The sequence below is a fragment of the Carassius carassius genome, chromosome 34 (genome assembly GCF_963082965.1).
Source record: "Carassius carassius chromosome 34, fCarCar2.1, whole genome shotgun sequence".
NCBI classification, from domain to species: domain Eukaryota; kingdom Metazoa; phylum Chordata; class Actinopteri; order Cypriniformes; family Cyprinidae; genus Carassius; species Carassius carassius.
In genome coordinates this window covers 938,899-963,427 of record NC_081788.1, presented here as the reverse complement: position 1 = coordinate 963,427, position 24,529 = coordinate 938,899, and the positions used below count along the sequence as shown (strand labels likewise).

General features: G+C 40.7%; 1 protein-coding gene across 1 annotated transcript in view; it reads left to right on the top strand.

The window, feature by feature from the left end:
• The window catches only part of LOC132114624 (serine/threonine-protein kinase WNK2-like), an 85,740-nt gene extending 62,606 nt beyond the window's left edge, over positions 1–23,134 (top strand). Inside the window, 5 exon segments of the mRNA XM_059522840.1 lie at positions 6,627–7,009; positions 7,146–7,363; positions 8,820–9,020; positions 18,189–18,486; positions 22,346–23,134. Coding sequence (XP_059378823.1) covers positions 6,627–7,009; positions 7,146–7,363; positions 8,820–9,020; positions 18,189–18,486; positions 22,346–22,349 — 1,104 coding nt within the window. The 3' untranslated portion in view covers positions 22,350–23,134.
• Positions 23,135–24,529: the final 1,395 nt, after the last annotated feature.

Sequence of the window (24,529 nt, the reverse complement as noted above, 5' to 3'; positions counted from 1 at the left end):
AAATACCTCTTAACTCTTAGGATCTGTATTATCATTTAGACTACTTTTGTAAGATTTAGACCATTGTACCAGTCACCCTGAGACAATTCAAATGACACCAGACATGACTGTAAATATCACTTGATTAATGTAGACCATTATATTCTACTATTGACCATTCTGAGTGAGCTAAGTGAAGGAAAGGAAGGGAATGAGAAGGAACTGTTGCATATGTGAGAGAGGCATTTCCTGCACCTCTGTGGGGTGTCTCGAAGATGCCTGTGTATGTTTGTGTTGTCTGTTTCTCGGGATATCGAAGAACTGTTGCATATGTGAGAGAGGCGTTTTCTGAATTTTCCCTCAGAGAGATGTGGGAACAGATGTCTGTATGTTAATGCACTGTCTGTCTATTGTATGTCTCAGAAGATCAAAGTGTCTGAGGTTCTGTAATTCTTACATCTGTTTTGTTGGGTAGAGAGTGAAAATTCGCCAAATGGGTGCTAGGCAATGGCGTTTGAAATCCACTCTGCCTGAGTTTCACGAACGCGGCGACTCTCTTCCCCCGAAGTACTTGATCTGCACAGCTGCTCCTCCTTTAGTTTAGTTAAACGTCAGAGTAATCGAAATCTGGTAGAAGATTTTATGGCGTGTTCTCCTGAATGTTCAGCAGTTCATCCCTGGTAAAAAAAAAATATATATTATTTTTGAGAAACAAAAAAACAGGAAAAATGAACAAAAACAGTACACACACTGGAGAGCCAAGCACTGAGGCAGCCGTGTGCAGCACCATCTTACAATTTACACTACTGTTCTTTAGCCATTTTCAGGTTAGATATTCTTTATGTCTATATTATAGTACAGTCCCAGTGAAATGTTTAAAATCCCCTGAATTTGGTACGGATCCGCTGTGCTGTTACAGATATATGGCGGTCAAAAGTTTCAGTGGTATTTGAAGGGAAGTTGTGCTGATTCTTAGGTATGATTCTTGGTCATCGCCATGGAGTGTCGGTAAGGACACGGAGGACACGGTTGATTGCTCTCAATCAACTTCTGGGCCAAATCCTGACTGATAGCAACCCATTCTTTCATAATCACTTCTTGGAGTTTGTCAGAATTAGTGGGTTTTTGTTTGTCCACCCGCCTCTTGAGGATTGACCACAATTTCTCAATGGGATTAATATCTGGGGAGTTTCCAGGCCATGGACCCAAAATTTCAACATTCTGGTCCCCGAGCCACTTAGTTATCACTTTTGCCTTATGGCACGGTGCTCCATCGTGCTGGAAAATGCATTGTTCTTCACCAAACTGTTGTTGGATTGCTGGAAGAAGTTGCTGTTGGAGGGTGTTTTGGTACGATTCTTTATTCATGGCTGTGTTTTTGGGCAGAATTGTGAGTGAGCCCACTCCCTTGGATGAGAAGCAACCCCACACATGAATGGTGTCAGGATGCTTTACTGTTGGCATGACACAGGACTGATGGTAGCGCTCACCTTTTCTTCTCCGGACAAGCCTTTCTCCAAATGCCCCAAACAATCGGAAAGGGGCTTCATCGGAGAATATTACTTTGCCCCAGTCCTCAGCAGTCCATTCACTATACTTTCTCAGAAGATCAATCTGTCCCCGGTTTTTTTTGGAGAGAAGTGGCTTCTTTGCTGCCCTTCTTGACACCAGGCCATCTTCCAGAAGTCTTGTCCTCACTGTGCGTGCAGATGCGCTCACACCTGCCTGCTGCCATTCCTGAGCAAGCTCTGCACTGGTGGCACTCCGATCCCGCAGCTCAATCCTCTTTAGGAGACCATCCTGCCGCTTGCTGGACTTAAGCAGCAACTTTTCCAGTTTCCAATATTTTTTTAATTCTCAAAACTTTTGGCCACGACTGTAGGCGTGAGTGTGTGTGTGTGTGGTCTAAACAAAGGAAAGGAGAAATAAAATTACATAAATTAAGTGATTTAGAAAAAACAGGATACATTATCAAATGTAAATGATCAGATTAGTATAGAAACTTATAGCATGTAAACCTTAGAAACTAAACAGTATATGTTAACATAGGTAGATATACATTAAGTGTAAATTTGAAACATTAACCACACTTCTGAACTAATTAGCATTTGAATTAGGCAGAAATATCGCACAATCACAATAATGAGTTGAAAATGACAATTCTATGTATACATATTTGGTTTACAGCGTTTATGTTTACACAAACAATCGATAGTGCAGGGCCGCGGGTCTTCCGCACAGTTGTCTGATCTTATATATAAACATCTTAACAAACAGTTGTAATTTGACACAACACAGTGATTTGATAGGCTGTCCTGTCGCTTGATCAGTGCATGATAACTAGGTGGCCTGGATGCTTGTTAATCTGGATACCTAAGAGTGTCCAGCAGATGGTGCAGTTTACTTTCCTTTTCTACAGTATTCTACACACTTAACCTTTAAAGTGTTTCATCCAGGTCAGTAAGAAATAGTCAGTAATAGTCAGTAAGAAAACAAACAGACAGAAATCAGTTTGGAGAAGATCAACAGCAGTTCAGACTATGAGAAGACAATGCAGAAAAGCAGAGCGGATGTGGCGGACGACGAAACTTGAAATTCACTATAGCATCTATAAAGACAGCCTTCATGCTTTTAATGTGAAAATTTGCTGTTTGAGAGCATTTCACTGGGAATCTGACTTATAAGATTTGAGAAGAAATTATGTCTAGCTATGTCTAGCAGCTAGACATAATTTCTTCTCAAACCTTATAAACAGTAACTTAAACAACACTCGTACTCTTTTAGCCACTGTTGAGAGACTGACAAACCTCCCAAGTCAGATTCCCAGTGAAATGCTCTCAGACAGCAAATGCAATGAGTTTGCTTCCTTCTTTTCTGAGAAGATCATCAATATCAGGAAAGCGATTAGCACATCCTCAAGTAATGCAGACGTCAGACAGATTCGGCCACAATATCAAAAAGAAACTATGTCTATTTTAGAAGCAATTGATAGCAAAATTCTGGAAGACATAGTGCAGCACCTAAAATCGTCTACCTGCTATCTTGACACACTTCCCACATCTTTTTTCAAAAGTGTGCTTAACTGCTTAGAAGCAGATATTTTAGAAGTGTTGAACGCCTCACTTCTTTCTGGGACACTTCCAAACTCCTTAAAAACTGCAGTTGTTAAGCCCCTCCTGAAAAAGAGCAATCTTGATAACACCATTTTGTGCAATTTTAGACCAATATCTAATCTTCCTTTTATAGGCAAAATTATAGAAAAGGTCGTTTTTAATCAGCTGAACAAATAATTAAACTCAAATGGTTACCTGGACAATTTTCAATCTGGTTTTCAACCGCATCACAGCACAGAGACAGCACTCATTAAGATAATAAATGATATTCGCTTAAATTGTGACTCTGGCAAAATATCGGTGCTAGTATTGCTAGATCTCAGTGCTGCGTTTGACACTGTCGATCATAACATACACCGCTCTTGTTTAGCCTGTAAATGCTTCCACTAAGTCAAATAATGAGAAAGAACCAAATTGCCTATCACAGCTATGCTGATGATACCCAGATTTACCTAGCCTTATCTCCATATGACTACAGCCCCATTGACTCCCTCTGCCAATGCATTGATGAAATTAATAGTTGTATGTGCCAGAACTTTCTTCAATTAAACAAGGAAAAAACTGAAATCATTGTATTTGGAAACAAAGATGAAGTTTTCAAGGTGAATGCATACCTTAACTCTAAGGGTCAAACAACTAAAAATCAAGTCAGGAATCTTGGTGTGATTCTGGAGACAGACCTTAGTTTCAGTAGTCATGTCAAAGCAGTAACTAAATCAGCATACTATCATCTAAAAAACATTGCAAGAATTAGATGTTTTGTTTCCAGCCAAGACTTGGAGAAACTAGTTCATGCCTTCATCACCAGCAGGATGGACTATTGTAATGGGCTCCTCACCGGCCTTCCCAAAAAGACCATTAGACAGCTGCAGCTCATCCAGAACACTGCTGCCAGGATTCTGACTAGAACCAGAAAATCTGAGCATATCACACCAGTCCTCAGGTCCTTACACTGGCTTCCAGTTACATTTAGGATTGATTTTAAAGTACTTTTACTCGTATATAAGTCACTAAATAACCTAGGACCGAAATATATTGCAGATATGCTCACTGAATATAAACCTAACAGAGCACTTAGATCATTAGGATCGAGTCAGTTAGAAATACCAAGGGTTCACACAAAACAAGGGGAGTCCGCTGCTGCCCGCAGTTGGAATCAGCTTCCAGAATAGTAATGGCCGATTCGTGAACGAATCGTTCAATTTAACCGGCTCTTCTCAGTGAACCGGTTGAACCAGTTCACCAAATCGAACTGAATCGTTTGAAACGGTTCACGTCTCCAATAAGCATTAATCCACAAATTACTTAAGATGTTAACTTTTTTAACGTGACTGACACTCCCTCTGAGTCAGAATAAACCAATATCCCGGAGTAATACATTTACTCAAACAGTACACTGACTGAACTGCTGTGAAGACCGAACTGAAGATGAACACCAATCCGAGCCAGATGACGAACGAACACGCCCACTGCTGGAGTGATTCTCGTTCTCGAGTCAAGAGCCGGTTGCATCGGTGTTCGGATCACCAGTACACTGAACTGAGAATCGTTTCTGTCGTACGCGTCCGATTTGAGAACCGATGAACTGATTCTCGTTCTCGAGTCAAGAGCCGGTTGCATCGGTGTTCGGATCACCAGTACACTGAACTGAGAATCGTTTCTGTCGTACGCGTCCGATTTGAGAACCGATGAACTGATTCTCGTTCTCGAGTCAAGAGCCGGTTGCATCGGTGTTCGGATCACCAGTACACTGAACTGAGAATCGTTTCTGTCGTACGCGTCCGATTTGAGAACCGATGAACTGATTCTCGTTCTCGAGTCAAGAACCGGTTGCATCGGTTTTCGGATCAACAGTACACTGAACGAAAACCGTTTCTTTCGGACACGTCCGATTTGAGAACCGATGAACTGATGCTACTGCGCATGCGTGTAAAGTATTTCGGAAAGTGTGATAAAAGATCTATATACATTTTTATTATTATTATTATTGTTTTTTTTTTAGATGAATGTTTCTAATCTGTATATTGTAGATTATGTATAGGCCAGAGGGGGTTTCAGGGAAGTTGGACAATAATTAAGAACTCTAAAGACTCTATGTTTAATAGGAATAAGTGATGATTTATGAAATATGTGTACTGTATTTATAGTTAATGATGACACATTCACAAATTGAGTTTGTAGTAAACAGAACATGAACACGAGTAGAGCAGCTGATGATACTGAACTGCAGCACGTGCCGGTTAGAGTGATTCTCGTTCTCGAGTCAAGAACCGGTTGCATCGGTTTTCGAATCATCAGTACACTGAACCAAAACCGTTTCTTTCGGACGTGTCCGCTTTGAGAACCGAGGAGCTGATGATACTGCGCATGCGTGATTCAGCGTGAAGCCAACTGACTCACAGCACGTCTGAACCGAACTGATTCTTTTGGGGATTGATTCTGAACTGATTCTGTGCTAATGTTATGAGCGCAGGTAAACCGAGGGCTTGAATGAAGGGGCAATCTGGCGAAACGTAAGTTCATTTAATAACAAATACATCGCAATGGTTTATGTATAGTGGTTTCTGCGCTGATGACACCTAATTTATTTACTTTATATCTTCAAGACTTAAATCCTCATATGCACATTATTGCTGTTACTGTATTTGGGTGCGTTGTTGCAAAACTTAATTGTAAACTTTTCATGATTATGAGGTTTTTAACTGACTAAAGTTATGATTACTGACTTTATATATTTGAATGTTTGATAGACGTGACGCCATTACGTCATCGCCAATGACGTCATTACGTCGAGCGTAAAAGAACCGGTGAACCGGTTTTTTCAACCGGTTTATTGAATCGAATCGTCCGAAAGAACCGGTTCGCGGAAAAGAATCGAACTTCCCATCACTATTCCAAAAGAGATCAGATAAAACACTAGTCACATTTAAATCTAGACTTAAAACTCATCTGTTTAGCGGTGCATTTATTGAATGAGCACTGTGCAATGTCCGAACTGATTGCACTATATTTTCAGTTTTCTTTTTATGTAAAATCATTTTCTAACTGTTTTTTAATTCATTTTAATTAAGTAAATGTTTTAATCGTTTTAAAAGTTTTTAAGATTGCTTGTTTTATTTTTATTATTTTTCTTCATGATTATTTTACTTTCTTTTATGTAAAGCACTTTGAATTACCATTGTGTACGAAATGTGCTTTATAAATAAACTTGCCTTGCCTTGCCTTACCTAAGAGTGTCCAGCAGATGATGCAGTTGACTTTCCTTTTCTACAGTATTCTACACACTTAAGCTTTAAAGCGTTTCATCCAGGTCCTCAGTAGCAAACAATGGAGCATGCTCTGCTGGACAAACGATGTAATTACACAAGTTAGAAGTGTTTAAGTGCAGTTTATGTTCTAAAAAAAATTTCATATCAGTGGCATATCTGCGCCATATAAACAGATGCTGATATATCTGCAACAGGCTCATATTGTGCAGTATATTTGGCAGAACCGATAAATCGGTCAGGCTCTAATTTACATTTGTTTTTTCAGGACACAACTACTTCTTTTCCAGAGGCCAGACCCACAATAACGTGTTCTCAGAGCTCATTGTCATCGGACGGGACAGCACAGTGCCTGTCCTCTGACACAGAAGAGGAGGATCAGAGCCAGACTCTGTCTGTTAAACCCACAACTCCAGCTCCTGTTCTGTCAGAGTGCAGTGGCGGGGAATTCATGAAGCGGGTGGTGGCATTCTTCCGGCGTTCAGGTCACAGTAGCAGTGTCCAAAGCTCTGACTCACGCACTTGTCCTCTGGTGAACGGACATGCCCCATCCGTTACTGGCCACGCCCACTCTGCTTACGTCAGCAGTGATAATGACTCTGAATTTGAGGATGCTGATATGAAACGAGAGCTGCAGAAGTTGAGAGAGAAGTGAGTATAGCTCAAAGAGTTTTGGGTGAAAGGCCCCATTTACCACCACTCACCCACTTTCATTTCTTAATACAGTTAATACACTTTTCGCTAAATAAAAGAATGAAAACCATAACAAAAAGTTTAATGTTTGCAGGCACATGAAGGAGATCTCTGAGCTTCAGGTTTATCAGAGAGGAGAGATCGAGCAGTTGTACTCTCGATTAGGTCGACTGGTTCCTCCCGGCATGGGCTTCTTGCATCCAGTGCCACCTACAGACCGCCGCCACAGAGCCTCCAAACACAAGCTGAAGGGAAGCCAACTGCTCAATCCCATGGTGCAACAGTTTAGGAACAACCGAAGCAACAGTTCCAGTATGTATGCAAAAGTCTGCATGGGCCGGAGTACCTGCTTTAAAATGACAGAAGTAATGACTTTTACAAGGTGTTTGCATATAATTGTGTCTTAGCAGTGTGGACACAACCACCCTACAATGATAAAAATCCATTCACTACTTTTTCTCTACTGACTCTCTCGATTATCAAGCCGTTTAGATTTTCTGAGCAGTATGACGTCATATTGCTCAAGCCCCACCCACACCCGCTGACGGACAGTACTGTATTAGCATGTCTCTGCCCTTAGCCTGTTGTATGCTGTCCGCTATTTTCTTGGCGCTCGAGCAGTTGGATGTAAAAGTGAACATAAGAGTCTTCATATTCTCTCCCGGCATCAGAGCCACTGAGAACGCAGTGCATTAGGTTTGTGTTTGATGGTAACTCTCCACCAAATACACAAAAAGTGGAAGAGAGGGGTGGGGTAAGCAGTTGCTCATTATAATTTAAAGAGACATGCAACGAAACGGCTTGCTGTGAACAGAGACATTTTTGACAAAGTAAAAAAGGTTTGGGTTTACATGACCACTGAGGAATTTTAACCAAAGTATGTTGCAGACTGTGAAGAGTGGGGTGGGGCCGAGAGCCGTGGGAACGGAGCGAGGCCGGTGGAGTGATTTGGAAATGAGCGAAACCTGCTCCACTCACTGGTCTCGAGTCCCACGGAGGAGATTGGAAGGATATAAAAGAGGAGCTACGACAGTGAAGGATGACAGAGGACCAGGCCTGGATTTTATTTTGTGATTTGGTTTTGTTTGTGCAAGGCAGTCGTCCGTGAGGGGCTGTCGCGCTGTTTTGTGTTTATTTTGCTATTAAAGTTTTATTTAAATGTCCACCGGTTCCGCGTCCTTCCTGTGACTATGAAGGTTTTTATAAATGAACACAAAACAGCGCAAGAGCCCTTCACGGATGACTGCCACGCACAAACAAAACCAAAACACAAAATAAAATCCAGGCCTGGTCCTCTCTCGTACTTCACTGTCGTAGCTCCTCTTTTGTATCCTTCCGATCTCCTCCATGGGACTCGAGACGGGTGAATGGCGCAGGTGTCACTCATTTCCAAATCACTTTACTGGCCTTGCTCCGTTCCCATGGCTCTCGGCCCCACCCCACTCGTCACACAGACATTTCATGGAGAACCTAAAGAATAACACCAAATTGTAGAAAATGGGCATCAGATGACCCCTTTAAAATGTAGATCAGTGTGTTGGCTTGGCAAAGTAATTATATTAATAATTGTACAAACAATTATATTTTAAGTAATAACGTTTTCAGATATGCAGTCTACTACATTTACGTGCAGCCTGTGCAGCTTTGTATTTTAATTTGTCTAAATTCTTTTCAACTTTAAAAAACCAAAACAAAAGTTGGATTTTCTGAACAAAACACGCTATAAAAACCCAGATCATCACTGTCAACCATCTGTGTTCTCCTGTAGCTGAGATGTGCTCCAGTGTGTCGGGGTCTCCGGTCAAAAGCTCAGTTCTGGGTAACAGCTCTATGGGTTCCAGCACAGCCACGCTGAGCCTCGAGTCAGAACCACTGGAGCCAGTCCAGACTCAGCAGCCCTGCTCACTCAAGGGCTCTCTGTCCTCTGACAACATCTACAGCCCCACCACACACACACCACCCCGACAAGGTGAACACACTCACATACAAACATGTCTCTGTTATCTACAATAGTCTGTCAAGCATATGCTGCTGTACATATTTGCTGTAAATGCATCTGCCTCTGCCCTAACCAGCCATGGTGTCTTACAAATGTCTTAACATCCACTGTCCTTGTGGAAACAAACTGCATCATGTAGTAACACAATTTCGGCCAATCACATCATATTTGATAAATGATGCAGTCATGTGAAGCAAGACTTTAGTGTTTGGAGCTGCCCTTATCAACACACAGAAACCAAGCCATATGACTTAGTGCTTGATACGCATGCCGCCTGGCTCAGATACAGCGCGACAGTCATTTATAGTTGATATGCAGACGAAGGTGTCAGTTGCCTCTCTGATCGGTGTATCGTGTTCTAGATTATCATGTCTTTCTCCTTCTGTCTTTTTTTGTCAGACATTTCTCACTTACATGCATTGGATTATTGCCCACTTTCACAGTCTCTCATGTACGCTCCACACATTTACTTTGTTTAAATGGAGTCAAGCATAATGTGACATTTAAACGACTGCCTAATGGCTCAGTCACATTACATGATCATGAGACAGCTAAGAAAGTTAAAAGGATTGCATGATGCTCATACTTTTTCTGAAACCTCATTCTTTTGGATCAGTAGACATTTTCTCACATTCAGTTATTGCCATAAATATCTCTATGTGTGAGCAAAAAAGCAATTGATCTTCTGTATTTTAAGGAGTTGGGTCATTGCCACAAAAGTTCTGTATTTATGTCATGTCAGCAAATCTGTAATGTGAATGCTTTGTGCCAGAAATGTGGCACAAACACCACATATTCTGTTGCATTGGTTCTTATGCAGCAACCTAAGTTTGAATCCGGCTCATGTTATTTCATGAATTCATTTAAGCAAAAAGAGGATACCAAAAAAAACCCTGTTGATTTATGTAAGAAACTAAATTTTACAGCCCACCAACATGACAGCTTTGATTCAAAAGTAGGAATAGCGGCATCTAGTGATGCGCGGGTCGGCTTTTTTTCCAACCCGCTGGTCCCGCTTTTCTGAATTTCTGAAAATGTTTTGACCCGCCCCGACCCGTCCCGCGCATCGGGGACATCACGGAAGTTACATTGTTGCTTAGACCTTTGTATTGTAACCTTATCAAAGAACCTAATAAAATATGAAAATATATATTCCAAATATTTAATATAGGCTATAGGGAATTACACTAGTGATGGTTCGTCCATGAACGAATCTTTTAGGTGAACGAATCATTCTCATTCAAGTAATCCATTGACTCATATTTCTTGTACACTGAAGTTCCTCCCTCCACAGCAGCGCGTGAGCTCGTGAACAGCTCTGTGAACTGTTTCATCCTGTAAAAGAATTACTCAAGATGTGATGGAGCATGTGATTTGTTGAATGTAGTGAACGAATAAAATCTTCTCGTAGGTGAATGAGTTGAATGAACTGATACATCTCATTCGAGAACGAAATGAATGAGAGTATACTGGGACAGTCGGCCAAGCATGTAAATCTCAATCAGCAGATATAAAGCGCAGTTATAGGTGCACATACGCTTGTTTTCGTATTTAGCATACAGAACATAACTCCACGTTTAATCCCCGATTTATTAATGTAAATATATAATATATGAACTGTCTGACCTAACAATTAAAATGTTATTTATGCACTATGCACACTCTAATAAAGCCAAATCATTTTTTGTCACAAGTAAATACGTTCGTTGACTTAAGACATAACACAAGACACTCTATTTGTGTAATATGAAGAAATGGCCACTGAACAAATCAGTGGACGAATCTGAACGAATCATTTTAGTGAATGAACTGAAAATAAACGAATCTCTTGAAAGAATCTAAATGTCCACCACTAAATTCCACGCCACATAAATGGATTTAAAAAAAATGTGTTTTTAGTGACCCGCCCTCATCTGCCCCGCAAATAAAGTGCCAATTTCTTTACCCGCCCCGCCCCGACCCAGGGTTATGAGGCGACCCGCGCATCACTAGCTGCATCATCTCCCTTTATGCACCGCATGGGATGGTAGCCCTTTCAGACTCGGTACACCTTCATTAACTGTGCACCAAACTACTGACTAGGCTTTTGTCATAACTCTTGTGTTGACAGAATCCACACCAAAGGTACCAACAGAGTCAACAACCAGGGATGTTTCAGAGTTAACAGGGGCTAATAGCATTTGCATGTAACCCCTTTGTGCAGTGAGGATGCCAACAGGGACAAACTCCTCAGCTGTTGACCCACCACTGAAACAGCCTACTGTGGGATAGACCCAGTACTACCATCGGTGAGGCCACTGCCAGGAGACCAAGAAGTCTGCAAAATAGACTTACAGGAATTCAGGAACCGATTCGGTCAAAAGCGAAACGAATGGACATGAGCAGTAAACAGTCTCATTTGCACATTGTGCATGAATTCAGATCTACCCCGAGAAAACAAAATGCTCTTCTTTAAATTTCTTTCAGACCCAGCTTCTGTTGGTGATCGAGAACAGCCTTGTCAAAATCAGCCAGCTGTCAAGCTCATTTAAAGCATATATGTATATATAAAGCATATATGCCACCAGGCATCCCTTTTCTATGGAAGAGTTCTACAGATGGTTTTCTGTGGTTCTACAGATGAAGCCTGTGAAAGAGGACTTGCAAATGTTGCGGCCCATATGAGCCAAAGTTTTTGTCTGACAGTGCACAGAATAGTAAAACCTGTGAGATAGGAGGGGTATAAAATGCCTCTCTATCTGTTGCAGGCCTTCCCAAAAACCTGTCACGAAACAGGAGGATCATTGTAAATGTGCGACTCAAGGCGAGAGTCCTGTGCTCTGAAGGTGTTGTTGCACAGACCATGATTGTGGAGCTGTTGATCTACTGCTCGCCAAGATGAAAAACGTAGAGAAACTAGCAAAACAGAATCTCGAGGGCAGTGAGGAGAAAAGGAATTTGGCTTTAACGGTTTGATGCAATTCTCTGAAGAGGAGCCCTTTGGCACAGTAGGACAAGGAAGCCTTAGTCGCCAGCCTCAGATGTGCTTATGTGGCACAAATTCGCTGTTGAGCAAGGCCACTGACCACAGTCATTTTTGGGGGAGTCCAGACTACCTGGCTGCTTCTCGGCTTCTCTTGCGGAAGCTTCTCTTGAGATCTCTTGCAGAGAGCTGGAACAGTATCATCTCACAGGCGACACAGGTTCATGAACTCATGGGAGAATCGTTTGATGAAAAGCAGTAGATTGCTTCTTTGCAATGTGTGAAACTTAATGACAACAGCATTCACTGTCTGCAAAAAGTCTCAACTAAGCAACAGGAGCATCTAACCGATCTCCATTTCTCATGGAAATCTGTGTGGTTGAACCGGTCATAGAATGACAAATTGTGCAAACCAAATGCTTCTTGACTTAAAGTGCTAATTCAGTTGTTTGGTTGAGCTTTTTGACGGTCTTAGGAGTTCATCTATATCCTTAAGGTCATCAATGCCACACCCACTTGGCCAGCAGCCATATTAATGTTCAGGGCTGGTGTAGTCCTGCAGGCCTTAGACAACACAGTAGGCCACCTCTTCAAAGATGGGGCAGAAGATGGTGAGAGATACAAGTAGTAAGCATCTCTTCAAACGTAGGCATTTCAACATACCCCTGCTCCATCATGTCAGAGACAGCTTTGAGGTTGTGTGTTTGTGATCCTGCAAGGCCGATGCACACTATGGGATTTGTTGAACTTAGACTGCACTTCTGGCTGGGTTGCATCCTGCCCACTTTAATTCATCCTTGACACACATCACCGTTTGTCAGAAAAAGATGCAGGCCAGGCTTCCTGACCACTTTTTTTTCCTGGCCACTGTCCGTAGTGGCAGTATGTAAAGCATTATCCTAACCAAAAGACATTTTATCTTAAGCTTCTGGGATAGGGCACAGTTCTTCATATGTAAACTCTACTGGAGAAAATCACTGCACAAAATAGGCCAGCCAAATTCAATATGGCCTTCAGACACACTTTGAATGTCAGTTACTAATGAATCGTAACATGCTGAACCCAACACTTTACTAGGGACTGAGCAGTGAAGTGACAGGAAAAAAATCTACTGTAGTAAAATTAAATATTTGCATCAGAAGACAGGGCTGGGCGATATGACGATATATATAGTTACCGCGGAATAAAGTGTCTATCGTTGGAAATTTTGCTATATTGTGTATTCCGTGGTATGCAAATATATCTCCGTAACACAGTACTGCTTAAAAGTTATATACACCTTGGAGTGACAAGGAACATGCATAAATTTTTTCGGTATATCAAAAAAAGAGTGGGATGCACTTGATAGTTAATAAGTGCAATAAGCAGTGAAAAAGAACTCAATGTGTTGCTCGCTCTGATTGACACACAAAGCACACAATGAGAAAGTGCCTCTATCAGACAGCGTGCGATCTCTTTTGTGCTTGAATGGTCAAATACGAGCACGATTATGTCAAAATACCCTTCGTGTGGAGTATTCGGGTAAACATGGCCGGTAATGTGTTAAATAAACATAAACAGTTGGGTGAAAACCAGATGCGTTTCAGTATATTAGAGCCATGCAGTCTGTCTTAAAGTGACAGCAGTCTAATTTACTTGCTGCTGTCTGTCATTATTAATGACAATCACTCACTGCACTCGACAGAATCACTTTTGGATCTTTAAGAATCAGTTCATGTTTAACTGATACAGTGAAGACTATGAAGTGTTTTATTTATACACTTCACTCAATTTCTGTAAAATTTCTTACTATGTTAAACCTACTATGGCCTACTGTAGCTGAATGAACAATTTTTTTGTGCTATTGTGTTTGTAATTTGCTTATTTTTTCTTATTTTTAACAACAAAATTAAAATATCTATAACGAAATATATATCGTTATCCTGAAATAAAATCTCTCATACCGTAAAAATAAGATTTGGTCATATCGCTCACCCCTAGGAGACATGGATAATTTGGAATAGTCTTCAATACTAGCATAATGGTGTAGTTACAAGGAAAACCAGCTAATCTTCTTGAAGTGAATGGTTAATACTGTATGGCATTTTTACAGTAAATGGATTTCATGTGTGGAAATGGCTACTCAGACCTGTTATATAGACTACAGAAAAGCATTCCCATTGTTAGAAACACACAGGCACATGTACAACACTTCAACATCTACACTAAGCACTGTTTTCTGAGGCGCTTAACCAGTGTGGTGGTGTGTTGCTGATATGATACTTGTTGATGGGGTACTGGTCTGACCGCTGCCTGTGTGTCGGCTGTTACACCTGTCTCTCTCTCTCTCTCTCTCTCTCTCTCTTGTATTCATTTCTCCACAGGCTGGACCGTTTACCACCAAACATCTGAGCGAGTAACCTATAAATCTAGTAGCAAACAACGCACTACATTCCTCAGTGGACCTGTGTCTATGTCAATCTGAATACACAACAGTTTGTATTCGTTCTACTTTTGTTCTGTTACCCATAATTCCCTTCCCCCTGTTTCTTTCTGCTCTTCTTTCTTGATTTTGCTTTGGTTATTCTGTACTGTATTTCTGTCATGTTCACATCCAATACTCATCCACACACTGAGACATTCTCAGCCATTACATTTCCATCTTCATGTCAGATGGCACTTTGTGATGGTGGGTATAAAGATAGTCTGGAAGCAGATGCGAGATTAACAGTTTAATGAGATGAGATGAAGATAAATACACAAACAAACAATGATGCTGAGACGACTACACTCCGTAGTGGTGGTGAGGAGGTGAGGAATCCTGATGATGGCGGAGAGAGGGTGAGTTATCCGAATGATGACGGCGTGTAGAAAGGCAGGAGAGGATGGCAGTCCTCGCCCACAAGCTAATCAGTGCAGACGCGAAACACACAGATTTCACCACAAAGTGCAAACACCCCGAGATCACGGTTTACCAACCGTGACACACTTTCCATGAATACGCTACAAAATAGGGTCTAAAACTAGGTGTTTAATATTAACCTCATGAGGTCAAAGTAAACGTGAACAGTCTACTGTTAAAATGCAGCTTAAAAAAACATAAAATAAAATACATCAAATTAAATAATAGTTAGCAGGGTTGCACACTTCCTAAATCCTTAATGAAGCTGTCACTTAAATGTAAAGAAAAAAATTGTTCATTTATTCTTCTTCGAAAGTTGAATGGTTAAGCTTTACTAATGCAGTCAAAACTGCAAAAGAAAAATAATTATTTGCCTCACTGTCCTCCATACTGTATGTAGAAAGGTCTAAATGAATACAAAATGATTAGATAATAGTTTATCTTGTGTATCCAGAATCTCTCATAAAAAACACTTTGAGATTTGCGCGTCTACACCAAAGTGTATCCTATTTGTGGAAAGAGCTGGAAGTCTGCTGTTCTGGCCTTAGTTTGTCTTCTGTACAAATGCTTTGTGCTGTAGCTTTGACTGATAACATGGCCATTCTCAACATTTAACTGAAAGCAGAGAGAGTGTGTATGGATGTCTTCCAAAGCTTTTGTATCGTCTGTATATCTGTGCCTTCTTTCCTTATCATTCCACTTAAAATCCCAATGAGATGATGAATGGAGTCAGAAGACGAGCAGGTTTCTGTGGAGAACATCAGGGCTGTATTTGTATTTTACATTTTTTTTATCTCACTTCTTGTTCTCTGGCTGTCACCTGCATGATTATAATATGATGTTGTTCAAGAAGCATATTATACTTAACTTGTGTTTCTGTTACATTTAGTATTTAGTTCATTTTGAGGGTTCATTTTGGACGAAAACATGAATTTCCCCACCAGTGCGTCATAACTATGATTAGGAAACCCTTTTCTTTTTATACTTGGTCTCCCTCCTTGTCAAAAGTATATGATTTGGTCATTATTCTAACCTTCATTGTGTGAAAAACACTGCCCCCCCCTTCTTAACTTTGTAATTTAAAATGTAGAATGCAGCACTTTAATTGTATTCATGTTTCAATAGAATGCTTCAGTTTTGTTTTGTTATACCATTCCTGTGTTTAAATGTTAGATGTTATTTGCACAGTATGACATTTTTAAAGCTGTTTACAAAAGTCTCTTGTAAATAACTTGAGATGGATCATTTGTTTTTTATGCATCCAAGATGTTTGTTGTTGGTGGTGATGCTTTTAAAAGTGGAGGTTTAGGAGAAGATCTAAAAATCTTCTGTTTTACAGTTTTAATCTTACATGCTCTGTATTTTCACTCAATGCCACAGACACATACCAGATATGATGACAAAGGATTGTTGGCAATGATTCATTTATGTAGTCCTGACTTACAGACCCCATGAAATCAAAATGTTGTGGATTTTAGTCCATCTCAGTTAGCTCTTAGGTCTTCTGCCCTGTATGGTTTATTTTCCAATAAACTGCTCAATACAATAAGAATGTCCTTTATTATAAATAATAATTGTCCCCCATTTAATTTGACAACAGAAGCAAATAAATTGACAGCTGGCATTAGTGTTGATAACCATGAGCTTTACCCTTGGATAGCAAAGGTGAAGATGTTGGTAAGAGGTCCTCCGAGCTGAATGTGAAGAGTCTACATTGCTTTCATTCATGGTACAAGCAGTAATGTGTGAATTCAGCTGTATTCATTTTGTCCCAAACTAACTCCCTGTTTCAACAGGAAATAAGCCAGGAAAGAAAAAAACATTAAACCATTTCATGGGGTTTTTGAAGTAGGCCATTTTATTTATTAAGAATCCAAGGTTGAAGGTCTTTTCAGCAGGTCACTCACCAATACAACACCTTGTGATATCACAGATGAAGCCTCCCTGCACTTGATTCTGTATCTGTTCACTGATTGGACGCTGTGTTTTCTTGTGCAGCAGCTTGTCCAATGGGCTGTTCTGCCCCTAACGTCTCCTTCTCTGCTGTTTTGCTCTTGTAGGGTCCACCCTGAAACGGCTATGTCTAGGGAAAGAGTGCAGCAGTAGTAACTATTCCACTCCTTTCTTTTTCGGTCCTAGTCCCTCTGTCTACTTTTTTTCTTCTTCTTTCTTTGCGGTTTTCATTTCTTTTGTTGGCATGAGCGATCACCTGTGTTATAAGTGCTTAATGTTTGCAACAGTAGGTTGTAAAAATGTGTGTCACCGTTTTGATTCTTTTATTTGATTTGATTTGATTTATTTATTTATTTATTCGGTGCATGGTGATATCTGTGCGATACAGTGCTTATTGAAACCTTCATGATTTCTGTATTCCCGGTCATATGTGTATGGGATGTATTTGTTATTTCTTTGGTTCTGTAATCATCCAGCTACTTGATTTTAGGCTAGAAATAAGTACACAAACACAGATACAATAGTTATGTGCATACTCAAGTGTTCATTCTTGCATTACGGTGCTGGGAACAAACCTCAAACTTGTTCAGATCTAGCTACATGAATAACACCTGTTGACAGTTTAACTTAAACTAACATGCTCAGGAAGACTGCCGTTAAACTGCTACTCCATGCTTGTAGTTTAGAAACTGACCGCGTGTTATGATACATTTAAAAAAGCAGCAATGGTTTACATGGTGTGTGTAAAAGCATGTTGCAAATCGATTTATTGATACGACAGTCGATCTTTTAGAATTGTAATTTAATTCTCGAACTGTAAGTTATTACACAAAACATCTGTTCAGCTGCTACTCACGTGAGCATATTCACATTTTAGCACAACCTTTCTTACATTATGTCCAGGCCCCAATATTCAGATGAATTGTAATGCCATTCAAACACTAAGCTGTTTTGTTACCAACTTCTTTGTCAGTTCTCAAAGGTGGCACATCCACATACTCAACTCTACTGTTGGCATGAGCATGTTCAGTTGCCTCTTCAGTCACAATTGTTTTTTAGCATATTGTTGAAATTAATTAGGAATCATGTCAAATAATCAAATTTAATTCCAACCCCAGGTATGAATAGTACATCATTTATTAAAAGTCTTTATTAAATCATTGTCAAAGCAAATGTTTACACACATTTTATTTCCTCTATTCATTAGGGCTAGATTTGTGTTAACCGTTACTGCGAACCGTGTTGAATAACATCAGCAGTCTGTGAGCAGCAGATTGGTTACAGAGGACCTCGGGGAATTCTCTGAGTTGTTGCTTGAGGTCTTTCTCAATCTCTTTCTCAGGGTCTCACAGTACTGGTGCTGCCCACATGACTTCAGCATCCAATCAGAACCTGCCTCCCGCAGCCATGCCTGCTGCATCCTCTCGGCCGATCACAGCACTCGTTCAGGCTCAAGCAAACAACAGCAACAACAAAAGCGGTACCTTCACTGATGACCTACACAAGCTGGTTGATGATTGGGCAAAAGAAACTCTTGCCTCCGCCCCTCAGCTCCGCTCCCCGTGTGTCAGAGTAGACCGCAGAGATCTCATCAGACCTTCCAGACCAACCCCACTCCAATGGCCAGAGTCCCCAGTCAGGTACTTTATGCTGTTTTTCCTATAGAACCTAAAATAAATAACATGATTTTGATTTAAAATTGAGAGTACATAAAAATCTGGTTTGCATCATTTGTTCTTGCACGTTTCATGTTTGTAAACACAGAAAAGTCTGTCTGACTAATATATAGTCTTTGTGGGTGCTGATGTGCGTCTGGGCCTTGTTGTTGCATTGTTGTGTAGAGTTGAACTTTTCAGTTAACTAAAATCCAACATAGACAGTTCTAAAGGCAAAAGTTTTTGACCTTTTTTACCCATCAATCACTGCATCAGTGCACTGAAGAGCAAATGACCTACAGTAAAAGAACATAGGTTACACATTCAACTTTGGGAATTCAACATCCAACGGCTTCGTTGGATAGTGGAGATAGAGGAAACTGTTTCATGACATTTTGTAGTATCACGACTGTCTGTATATTGTGTCGAACGCATCACAACCATAAGGAGAAAGCACTGGAGTGAAATCACCTCAGTTTTGAATGCACCGGCTGAGTGCAGAAAACTACTAGCACGCTAAAACAAATCAGTGATGATCTGCTTCATCTGGGGGGTTCTCCTCTGACCAGATGAAACCAGCATTGTGTGGTTTTAATTCCAGGCTGCAACACAGATGCAGAGGACTCGTCTGGTTCCCGTGGTCTTGTGCTGATGGTTGTGGAGGTGATGAGGTCTTCACAGGGGATCTGTATCTGGGGCTCATCTAGTTGTCCTGGTCTCCTCTGTCTTTCAGGGCTGTAGAGATCGTCTCTAGATGCTGCTCCACCATCTGATCTGGATACGGACTGGATCCATGTGGCTACAGTGACCTCGGAATAAGAATGAGACAGACTAATATTAGTGTATATGCCATTCTTTTGAGAGCATAGGTCGTAATTTAAATCTATTATTAATATGGAAAAATGCGGTTTTACAAATGCTGGAAACATGTTTTTCAAAGGAAAGATTGCTATCAAACAGCACACCTAGGTTCCTAACTGATGAAGACGAATTAACAAAGCAGCCATCAAGTCTTAGACAGTGTTCTAGGTTACATCCAGAGGTTTTTGGTCCAATAATTAACACCTCATAACACCTTACTAGTCATCTAGTTTTTTATATCAGCTATGGAATCTGTTAGTTTTGTGAATTGGTATGTTCCTTTGGGCTGCGAAGAAATATAGAGCTGAGTGTCCTCAGCATAACACCATGGTGTTAGCTGTCACTGCTATGCTGATGACACTCAGCTCTATATTTCCAATTCGCAAAACTAATAGAATGCATAACTAAAATAAAAGCTAGATTACCAATAATTTCCTACTGCTAAATTCTGCACTTCTCAGAGCTCCATCTGAACAGCAGTATCAAGTTGTTAGGTTTTCTGTGAGCCTCCTTGATAGCTATTCTTAGTGTAGGGCATTGGTAGTGATGTCACAGGCTGTCACTAACCAGTGTCAAGTTAACTGTTGTGTTTTGACCATAGACTGTAAAAAATATGGACAAAGCGTCTGTGACGTCACCCATAGACTTTCTGAAGAACGGGTTTGAAGCCGTTTATGGGGGGTATGGGATGCGCCATCTTGGAAAACCTTGGGAAATCCTAACCCCGCCCACCTTCTGACGCAGTGCGCTTCACTCAGCTCGCTCTGCAAATTCGGTTATCTCTGTGTATATTTTAGGCAACGAAATATGTTATAAAACACCATACTATTTTCGTTTTCATTAAAAGAAATCTTAAACATTATAGCCACACAAATGTGGTTCAGGCAACGCATATTGATTATATTCAACTACACATAACGTTTGCCTATTTATGAAAAAACAAAATATAAAACACAAACCTGCCTCTTTTCATTTTAAATATAATATAAAAATTTTAAACATTTTATGACCCAGGCAATATGTGCATTTGTACTAAACAACAGATTTTGCCGTAAACAACATTACAGATCATCTTCGTTGTATTAAAATTTAAAATGACAAAACTCAACCCAGTCTCTTTTTGTTAAATTTCAGTTTTATCAATATTAGCCATTATAAAAGTATAAGTAAAAGGTATAAGAAGCTATACAAATAAAGCAAACAATTCAGTTAAACATACAAAGTCAGCGCTCTAGTCTAACCATACATCGGTAAAGTTAAATAGCTTATAAAGTTATGAAACTTCCCCTCAGCCAAAACGATTGCCCAGGGAAAAAATTATAGATTTACGAGACCAAAAATCCCCCATTAGATATACACAAGATGAATTATATCTCATGTTTAACCACTACAGAGACGCCAGAGTCCGCTGCATTGGCGGCAAACTTTAGAAGGTCTAGCCGAGGAAAGACTGCTTCAGGCGGGGTACATGAACGCCGAGCGCCCGGTCATCGCTGGATCAACTGGATAAAATTTTCATAAATCTTTAAATAAACCACAGATTTGAGCTTTAAACAACCACATTCTCGCCTGAAAACCTCTTAAAACTACATTTCATGATACAGAAACAGTAGTATTATATGTCAACTGTATTAAAAAATGGCGCTTCTTGTTGTCATTCTCCGTGGCGCTGCCTTGTCAGCTGTCAATCAAGCTGTCACTCAAAGTTAACCACACTCTTATCGTCATATATTTTATATCTAAATACGATCTAAACTAACGAGTTAGAAAAAAAATCACCCCCCTCACAGTTGTCAGGCACTCGGAAGCTATCGAAAAATACAATAAAAGTCCATGGGACCAACTTGTAAAAACATGAATTTATGCTGTGAAAACGAACATTTTAACATGGGGGCTATGGACATTTGCTCCCTTTTGGGACCTTCCCCTGGCGGATTTTCGATGTATTGCAGTTTTTCGCACTTCCGGGTAGGCTTCATTTTTCAGATCAGAATGTTGCCGCTTGGTTTTGACACATGATTCATGCCAGAGGCATTCCCCATATGATCCTCTAAAGGGAAGTTGAGTGAGTTCCCATTTCTGTGGCTCAGTGGTATAGCATTGTGTTAGCAGTGCAAAAGGCTGTGGGTTCAATTCCCAGGGAACACACATACTGGTAAAAAATGTATATCCTGAATGCACTGTAAGTCACTTTGGATAAATACATCAGCTAAATGCATAAATGTATTAAAAAAGGAACTGCTTTTCATTTGACATGCAATTTCTTGTTTTAACCACAGATTGTGATAGTGGCCAGAGTTTTGTGGTGCAGCTTTAAATCGGTCAGAATAACCAGCAGTGTTGGCTCAGTGCCAACATTTCAGTAATCGGTACCAATACAAGTACAATTCCACAGTTCTTTGTAGCCATTTTGGTACCATAGCAGAAATGTTTCAGAGATGTTACTTTTTGTAATAAAATATAATTAAATATTTAATAAATGTAATTAGTTATAATTAGTAATGCTATGAATAAGTAAATACATGAAAACATTAGCATGTACCCTCATGTAGCGCACATACAGGAATGTTTGAAAGCTGCCGGCTATCACTGGGTACCGGATCTGTTCTGCGGAATGGCTGGTTTAGTTAATTTTTTACAATTGAAGTATCAGAGCTTAAGATTATTAACAGCTTAAGACAGCTGTTCACTGTTTTTGAAGTCTTTGGGATTGTTTTGTCCGAGTGTTACAAGAAGAGGTCTTAAGGGTGAAGCATAATCAATGGCCTTTTAAACATGCCACAGTAAAGTGAGGGGGGTACGCCCCACCGTTAGCATCATGTCACTGCCCTTGTGGGAGTGCTGAGAGTAGAATGCATACTTAGTGCTATTAATTGTGTTCAGACACATTTGGTAACACGACATTGTGCTTGTGCTGCTAGAAGCCTTTGTCTTCACATCTCATTCACATCTTTCCCTACCATTTCTACCTCTTTTTTCCTAGATAAGGGGAACAGTCTCTCAGGGATCTGGGAAGCTCCATCTCCCACTGTCATGTCCTCTGTCAGCATCTCTGGGTCCCATCATGCCTCATGGCTTCACCAGCACCCCATCACCCATCCTCAGCAGGGCGGATACTTGATGCCAACCTCTCCCTTTGCTGGGATGATGCCAGCCCCTGTGTATCCAAACCAGTGGTCCAGTTTACCCAGTCCAGTGGGCATGTTTGTCACGGCCAGTATGGTCCCTTTCCCAGCCAAGGCCAGCCCAGCACTGCAGACTTTTCCTCTGGTGGTGAAAAGCCCAGACACCCCTGTGTGCCCCAGCAAAGCCAGGACTGCATAAGAGTGCCACCCTGCGCTCCAAACACAGCAAAATACAAAGTTTATATAATTTTTTTATTTTTATTTTTTTTGCATAAAGCTAATAAATGCACACTTGCAGAATGATAATCATGCAAACTCAACACAACTGATAAGTCATGTAAAGTCACCTTTATTTGTATAGTGTTTTATACAATACTGGTTGTGTCAATGCAGCTTTACAGAGACAAACTACGGGAAAATTGTTTGTCAATGATGCAAGAAGACAATAACAGAGTAATTTTTTAGCTAAAGTCAGATTACAGACACATACAGGACATTTTCTCTCTCAAAGCGTGAGCTCCTGCAACGCTCTATAAAATGTTTTTAATTTGGATTCAGGATCAAACCACAAACTCTGTGTGCTTTAGATCACTGTTGAAATGTAGAAGCATCTGTACAAAGCCTTTGAGCCTGTAAATATGTGTGTATGTGTGGAATTGTGCATATTTAAATCTTTATTGAGGTGTGTTAGTAAAGGGTTTGCCATGAGTACTGCAGGACCATGGCCTGGACCAGGCCATGACCAGGAACTACTGCCATGAAGTATCATTTTCCATAGAAATTTTTCCCCATAAATCAACATATTGTAAGTGACTAACCTGCAGAAGCATGGGCAGATGGCTCTTAGAGCTATAGACATTTTATAAAACATGAGCAGTATAAATTTAGTCACTCTTACGGCAATGTAAGAATTGAAATTCATGCTGCCTGTGTTTTATAAAAAAGGCCAATACTCAGTTTAAAATATTTTTTTGAGTGGTTTTCATTGGTTGTTTACAGAATTATCCAGCATTTTTAAACGATTTCTGACCACAGGACAATATCCCTAGATGAAAATGAATAATTCAGGACGATGTAGTGCCCTGATCAGTTATGAATTTTTTCCTCGAAAGGTAATGGAAATGGTTTTCCGTCTGTTCCTAATGCAACAGGTGCATTTTATGTGTTTGTGGTCTTGCATAAACCCTCCCTCTTCAGAGTGTAACACGGACTGAATGCAGGTTTGACTTTGGAACCAGTGTTGTGTGAACTCTGAATGTTCATCGAACCCCCAACTGCTCCCCGGGCGCCGCAGCATAAATGGCTGCCCACTGCTCTGGGTGTGTGCTCACAGTGTGTGTGTGTGTTCACTGCTCTGTGTGTGTGCATTTCGGATGGGTTAAATGCAGAGCACAAATTCTGAGTATGGGTCACCATACTTGGCTGAATGTCACGTCACTTTCACACTTGGTGATGTATCGAGAACTGGACCAGGAGCGACCGGACGCTCCCCCACGACCCCTGTCTTACTACAGGTACAGGTGTGTGTGTGTGTGTCTGTGTGTGTGAGAGAGAGTGTGTCTGTGTGTGTGTGTGTGTGTCCGTGTGTGTGTGTGCGTCTGTGTGTGTGTGTGTGTGTGTCCATGTGTGTGAAACAGTAGAACGGTGTTGTCCAGTAAACCTGTAAGATAATTCTAACACAGATCAACCACCTTCTCAGAAGAAACAGAAGTGCTCTGTGGTCTTGATGCTGATTGTCTGCTGGAGGACGTCTGGTGTTCCTCTGGTGACCCCGTCTCCTCCCTGCGTCGTCTCTCAGGTACATGGATAAATCTGTGGAGGAGCTGTACGAGGAGGTGGAGTACTGATGCAATATCAGACCAATTAGGACACTTCGCGCCCATCACACCACTTCCCGCCGAAACGGGTGTGGCCCAACCCTATAAAAGGAGCTCGAAAAGGCTGACTCACCTGATTTTTCATCTCTTCAGCGAAGCTCACGCATCGCTGGATCACGGAGGAAGCAAGCGCCGTCTGAGCCGAGCTTGCCCTACCTGCATGGG